This window comes from Penaeus monodon, chromosome 1 (genome assembly GCF_015228065.2).
Source record: "Penaeus monodon isolate SGIC_2016 chromosome 1, NSTDA_Pmon_1, whole genome shotgun sequence".
Taxonomy (NCBI): Eukaryota; Metazoa; Arthropoda; class Malacostraca; order Decapoda; family Penaeidae; genus Penaeus; species Penaeus monodon.
In genome coordinates, this window is record NC_051386.1 from 38,053,900 (window position 1) to 38,062,118 (window position 8,219).

At 20.8% G+C, this 8,219-nt stretch overlaps 1 protein-coding gene across 1 annotated transcript in view; it reads left to right on the plus strand.

Annotated features, from left to right (window-relative positions):
• Positions 1-5,351: 5,351 nt before the first annotated feature.
• The window catches only part of LOC119576694 (GATA zinc finger domain-containing protein 14-like), a gene marked incomplete at its 5' end in the record, with an annotated part of 24,188 nt that continues 21,320 nt past the window's right edge, over positions 5,352-8,219 (plus strand). Inside the window, 3 exons of the mRNA XM_037924342.1 lie at positions 5,352-5,534; positions 5,817-5,868; positions 5,960-6,228. Of these exons, the coding sequence (XP_037780270.1) occupies positions 5,352-5,534; positions 5,817-5,868; positions 5,960-6,228 (504 nt within the window). The remainder of the gene's footprint in view (positions 5,535-5,816; positions 5,869-5,959; positions 6,229-8,219) is intronic.

An 8,219-nucleotide genomic window follows, 5' to 3' on the forward strand; every position in this document is an offset into this window, starting at 1 on the left:
TAAATATAAAATATATATATATATATATATATATATATATATTATATATATATATATATATAAAATATTATATGTATATGCGCACGGCTAGTCAGGCATCCATATAAAATATATATATAATATATATATATATATATATCTATATATATATATATATATATATATATATATATATATATATTTTATATATGCGCAGGCTTAGTCAGGCATCCAGACCGCAACCAGGGCGCAGGACTGTTCGCGGAAGCTACCGCGTAGCTCGTGGTAGAAGCGGCAGGCACGTGGCATGGAGAGCCGGGGTTAAAACCACGTGGCGCCAGAGGAAAATATCAGTCCTGGAAAAATGGGCCTGAGAGGTGCGCAGCCGTATACTACAATTATTGTTATTATTGTTGTTTTTATTTACTCTTTATTTCTTTTACTACTGTCTTTATCATTAATGTTGTTATCATTATTATTTATATTATAATTATAAATTGTTGTTAGCATTATCATTACCATTATTACAAGTATAATCTTTATTATTCTTATTATTGTTATTATCATTATTTTGTTTATTTATTATTATTTTTTAACTATTATATTGTTTTGTGTTGTTAGCATTATTATCATTAATCATAATAAATATAATATCAATATTACTATCATTAATACTATTTTTATTATCATTATCGTTATCATTATCATTGCCATTACTGGTATTATTATTATGATTATGATTGTAATTTATTTTCATTATCTTTATGATTGTAAATATTATCACTATTATTATTATATCTATTCTTATTGTTGTTATTATCATTATTGTTATAGTTGTAATTGTTTTTATGATAATGATTACTTTATCATTATCTCTTTTACTATTAATATTAAAATTATTATTACTGTTACTTTTATTTAAACCATTATTAATTTTCTGTTATCATTACTATTATCGTTGTTCATCATCAGTATCATTACCATCATTGATATTCTTTTGATATTATTTACTCAGAGAATGATTTGCTTGATGATAAATTTTTTGTGCTTATGTTGATGATCCCTGATTATCATTGCTACTATTATCTTAATTATCATTATTTTTATTATTATTATTATTATTATTATTTTTTATTATTTTTATTATTATTATTTATTATTATTATTATTATATTATTATTGGTTGTTGTTGTTGTTGTTGTTTTTTTGTAATTATTATTGTTATTTCTATTCTTATAATAATATCGATAATAATAATAGTTATTATTGATATTATTACTATAAAAATGTTTCTAATTTTATTATCACCGTCATCATTATTATCATTGTTATGAAAGGTATTATCATTATTGTTGACATTATTGTTATTATCTTTATTATTATCATCATTACTTTTTTTATTTTCATTATATATATATTATTTTATTATTATGATGTTATTAGTATATTATTGTTATTATTTATTATTGTTATTGCTATTGTTTTTTTATCATCTTCATCATCATCATCATCATCATCGTCATTATCATTATCATTATATTTCCCATTATCAAAATCATTATCATTATTATTATTATTATTGTTGTTGTTATTGTTGTTGTTTGGTGTTGTCACTGTCATTATCAGTTTTATGTTATAACAGCAATAATAGCAATCATAATAATAAAAAAATATCATTTTTATTATTATTATTATCATTATCATTATCATTATTTTATCATTATTAGTATTATAATTATTATTATATTATTATTATTTTTATTATTATTATTTTTACTATTATTATTATTATTATTATATTATTATTATTATCATTAGTATAGTAGTATTATCTCCTCCTCATGATGGGGGACGATAATAACTATTTCATTATTATCATCATCATTACCTTAATGATATTATTACTTTTATTGGCATCATCCTCATTATTATTATTATTATTATTATTATCATTATTATTTATTATTATTATTATTATTATTATTATCATTTATTATTATCATTATCATTATTATTACTGTCATTATTACTATTATTTTACTGTTGTAATTATTTTATTTATTATAATTTTTATTATTTGTATTGTATATTTATTATCATTACCATTATTTTATCTCTTAGGACGCTCTTTTTTACATCATGAAATATGTAGTCGAGTATTAAGAGAGTTTCGCGTTTTATGTTTTTACATCGGAATGTGTTTTAAAGCCTAATGGACGCGAAAATGCACTACGAGATTTCTTGCTTTTCAACCGCGGTCAGAAAAAAAATCAAAGGTCCAAGCAGGATGTATCCTATAGTTCAGTGAAATGGCAAGAAACGCGCACATAAACACACACACACACACACACACACACACACACACACACACACACACACACACACACACACACACACACACACACACACACACTCGCACACTCGCGTAAAAGTGAAGGTTTCATATTAAAATCTGTTCTGTTGTTTTCCGAAAGATGAATTATAAAATTGAATTGTAATTCTTTGCACTAATTCTTTCTATAATAATGATTATGGTGATGATGATTATGATGATAATTAAAATAATGGCAATAATAATGAAAATAATTCAAATATTATGATAAATGATAATGATAACAATAATAATAATAATGATAACAATAATAATAATGATAACAATAATAATACTCATCACAATTATGATAATAATAATGGTAATAAGAAAAATAATTATAATAAAAATAATATGATATTAACTGATTTCGATATTCATGATAATGATAAGAAGATAGTAATTATAATGAAGATGATGATGATAATTGCAATAAAAAATAATGATAATGATGATAATGATAATGATAATAATAATAATAATAATAATAATGATAATAATGATAATAATAAAAATAATAATGTCAATAATAATAGCAATAATAAAGATAATAATAATAAGAAGAATGATAATAATAATAATAATAAAAATAATAATATTAATAAAATTATAATCATCATCATCATCATCATCATTAATTATTGTATCTTATTATAGTAACATTTATCATAACAGGAGATGATGATTATGATGATGAGGGGGAGGATGATAACGAAATAATTATAATGATAATACTACTACTACAACTATTACTACTAATAATAATAATGATAATTATAATAATAATAACAATAATAATAATAATAATAATAATATTCTTATTATTACTATTATTACTATTATTATTATTATTATTATTATTACTAATGATAATAGTAAAGATAAAAACAGCAACAATAAGAACGACAAAAAAGAATTAGAACAATAATAATAATGATAAATATATTAATAATAATAATAATAATAATAATAATAATAATAATAATAATAACAATAATAATAACAATAATAATAATAGTGATAATAATAATAATAATAATAAGGATGATAATAATAATAATAATAATGATAAAAATCATAATCATAATGATAACAAAATAATGATATTAATGGTTATAATAATTATGACAATAATACAATAAATACAATTATGATTCTAAAGATAATAAAGACAAAAACAGCAACAACAACAACAATAATGATAATAATAATAATAATAATAATAATAATAATGATAATAATAATAATAATAACCATAATAAACACAGTAATTTTTATCATAATGATTATAGAAATAATGATAATGTTTTTTTATAATACTACTGATGATAATAACAAAGATATAATAACGATAACAATAGTGATGATGATGATAATAATTATGATAATAATAACAATAATGATGATAATAATAAGAATAAGTATAAGAATAAGAATAAGAATAATGATAATAAAATAATAATATTTATAATAATAATAATAATGATAATAATAATAATAATAATAATAATAATAATAATAATAATAATAATAATAATAATAATAATAATAATAATAATAATAATAATAATAATAGTAATAATAAGAATAATAATAATAATGATAATAATAATAATAATAATAAAAATAATAATAATAATAATAACAATAATAATAATGATAATAATAATATTAGAAATAATTATGATAATAATAATAACCACGAAAACGACAATAATAACACTATTAACATTGACAAAAATAATAACAATATAAATAATAATAGTGATGATAAAAGTAATAAAATATTAACATAAATAATAACAATAAGAAGCATAACAACAAAAATGATAGTAATAATAATGATAATAATGATCAATATTAATAATAATATTAATAATAAAAAAATAATAATAACATTATTTTTTTAATTATCATTATTATTATTATTATTATTAATTTTTTTTATCATTATTATCATTATTATTTTTTTATTATTATTATCATTATTATTATCATTATCATAATCATTATTATTATTATTACTATTATCATTATTATTATTATTATTATTATTATTATTATTATTATATTGATAAAAGTAATAATCATAACGATAATAAAGATAATAACGATAACATTAATAAAGATAATAATAATCGTAATATTATCATAACAAATATATAATAATAAGAATAATGACACTATAATAATAATGATAATAAAAATAATATAAATAATAATAACAAAATAATAATAATAATAATAACAATGATAATGATGATAATAATAATAATAATAGTAATAATAATAATCATATTAATATGAAAATAATAATCATAATCATAATGAAATAGTATTCATAGCACTAATACAGTGATTATAACCAAAATAGTGATAATATTACAACTATTGTTACACAACTATTGCCAATATTAATTAAAATGATGATATTGACACTTATTATAATAATAATAAGAACAACAAAAATGATAGTGATAACAACAACAACAGCAATAATAATAATAATAATAATAATAATAATAATGATAATAATAATAATAATAATAATAATAATAATAGTAATAATAATAATAATAGTAATAAAAATAATGACAATAATAATAATAATAATGATAATAATAATAATAATAATAATAATAATAATAATAATAACAACAACAGAAGCAGAAATAGTGAAAATTAATGACTAAAATAATGACTAAAAATAACAGGATTAATTGTTATAATAGTAACTGTAATATTATTAATGATATTAATGAAAATAATGAAGATGACGATGTTGATGATGATGATGATGATAATAATAATAATAATAATAATAATAATAATATTGATAATATTAATAATAATAATAAATTTTAACGATAATAATAAATAAAATAATAATGATAATAATAATAATAATAATAAAAATAATAATATTCATAAAAATAATAGTAATGATAATAATAATAATATTAATATTAATAACAATAATGATAATAATAATAATAATAATAATAATAATAATAATAATAACAATAATAATAATAATAATAATAATAATAATAATAATAATAATAATAGTAATAATAATAATAATAAATGTAATAATGATAATGATAATAATAATGATAATAATAATAATAATAATAATAATAATAATGATAATAATAATAATAATTATAATAATAATAATAATAATTATTATTATTATTATCATAATAATAGTAATAATAATGAATATAGTATAATAATAAAAGATAATGTTAATATTAATAATAATAAACATAATGATAATGAAAATAATGATACTTAAATTACGAAGAACAATAATAATAAAGATAATAATAATGAAGATAATAATGAAAATAATGGAAATACAAACAATACTGATAATAATGATAATAATAATATTAATATTGATATTAACAAAAATAATAGTAATAGTAATAATAAAAATAATCACAATAATATATAATAAAATAATAATAATAATAATAATAATAATAATAATAATACTAATAATAATATAACAATAATAATAATAATAAAAATAACAATGATAATAGTAACGATAATGATAATGGCCATAATAAAATAATGATAATATTAATGATAATAATGATAATAATAATCATAATTACTGTAATAATAATAGTAATAATAATGAATATAGTAATAATTATAATAATGGTAATAATAATAATAATAATAATAATAATAATAATAATAATAATGACAATGATAATAATAATGGTAATAATAATGATACTACTAATACTACTACTAATAATAAAAATAATATTAATGATAATTATTATAATAATAATAACAATAGTAATAATAATAATGATAATAATAATAATAATAATAATAATAATAACAATAATAATAAATATATGATACCCACACACACACCACACCACCATATATTATAAAAATTATTATATAATTTTTATATAATATTTATATAATTATAAAAATATAAAATATAATTATTATATATATTACATATTAATAATATATATTATATATATTAATATATATATATATATATAATGTACAATTTATATAATATATATATTATATATATATAATATATATTAAAATTATATACATATATGGAAGAAAAAACCCAAATAAAAAACTAGATTTATTAAAAATGAGACTACGTTTCGAAATCCCCCCTGGTTCATCTTCGGTCTGAAGAGGAAAGGGAGAGGAGGGGGAAAAAAGAGAGAGGGGAAAGGGAAAACGCGGGAACCGGGGCGGGTGAGGACAGACGAACGGAAGCAGGGGAAAGGTCACATCAGTCGGGGATCGGGGGGACTATGGCCGGGGGGCCGGCATAGGGTAGAAGGGGGGGGAGGATAGGGGAAAAGGAGACTGAGCAGGAAAAAAGCCGCTGTTCAAGTTGAAATTAGGCACAGTTTTTAAAAAAGGAAGTTCCCCCAGGGGGAGGGGGACATCGGCGGAAGGAAACACAATCCCCCTGCTGCCAGTCCATGATGACCGTGTCCCACTGTGGAAAAAGGGGGTTATTGTTGTGTCCCCTGGAATAGGTACTTATTTTGAGACAGACGTTTGGAAAACTGGGCCTGTTTCCCCAAAGTATGCTTGTACGGGGGCAAAGGGAACAGCATAGGTCCCCCCTTGCGGAGGAAGGAGGGCAGTAGGACCAGGTTGCGACGGAGAGTGTTCCCTGGGAAGCAGCCGCAGTTGGATGGTGAAGAGGGGGACGGGGAGAGTAGATTTCCTCAGTGTAGGGGAGGCTGGGGGCAAATGAGGGGTCAATTTAGGGGGAGAGTCGTGGTAGAAGGTACGCCGCGCCCCAAAACCCAAAAAGCCGGCCCGTGGGCCCCTGCGCCCCCTCATTCCTCCCCGGGGGTCTGTGACGCACCCCCTTGCTGCCTGGCTGGCAAAGTGTCTCACTCCCCCTTTTTGGCACCCTTTTCGTCAAGGGCCCGGTGGCCGAAGGTTAGAGCGTCGGGCTCAAGACTGTCCGAGGCAATTGAATTCGAGGGTTTTAGTCACCGACCGCCGTTGTTTTTTTGGGCAAAGGAACTTCACTTGATGCCCACCCCACTGGGTGGCCCAAACCCCCAATCAAAAGGGTGGTCCCAAGCCCCGGAAAATAGGAGAATAATTTCCTAAAAAGGTTTCCCCGGGACTTCCGGGAAAAAGGGAAGGGACCCTACCAGTACCCCTCCAAGAGCATCCAACTGAAAAACTACAATTAAGTTCATGCTGTGACCACGGCGGTCAGAATGAAACCTCACCGTTTAAAAAGAAGAAAAATATTTAAAAAAAATAAAAAATAATTAATATATAAAATTTTAAAAAAATAAAAAATTAAATAAGTAATATAAATAATTATAAATAAAAAAATATATTGGATATAAAAAAATATATAATATATAGATAATATTAAAAAATTATAATATATAAAATAAATATATATAAATATAAATGGGTTTTTTAAAATATAATATATATAATTTTAAATAAAATAAAATATATTAAAAATATATAATAAATTTAAATATTAGTATAAAATATAATTTTAATAAAAATATTTTATTTTTTTATATATATAAATAGATATAATAAAATAATATAATATATATATATATTAATTTTAAAATATTAAAATAATATATATAAACACACACACACACCACACACACACACAACACAACACACACAAAACACCACACACACACCAAAAAACCACACACAACAATACAAAAAAACACACACATATATGTGTGTGTTGTTATAAAATTAAAAATATATATATATATATATTATATATATAATATTTTATATATATTAAAATATATATAAAAATATGAAACCCTTTTTAATTGGAAAAATGTAGACA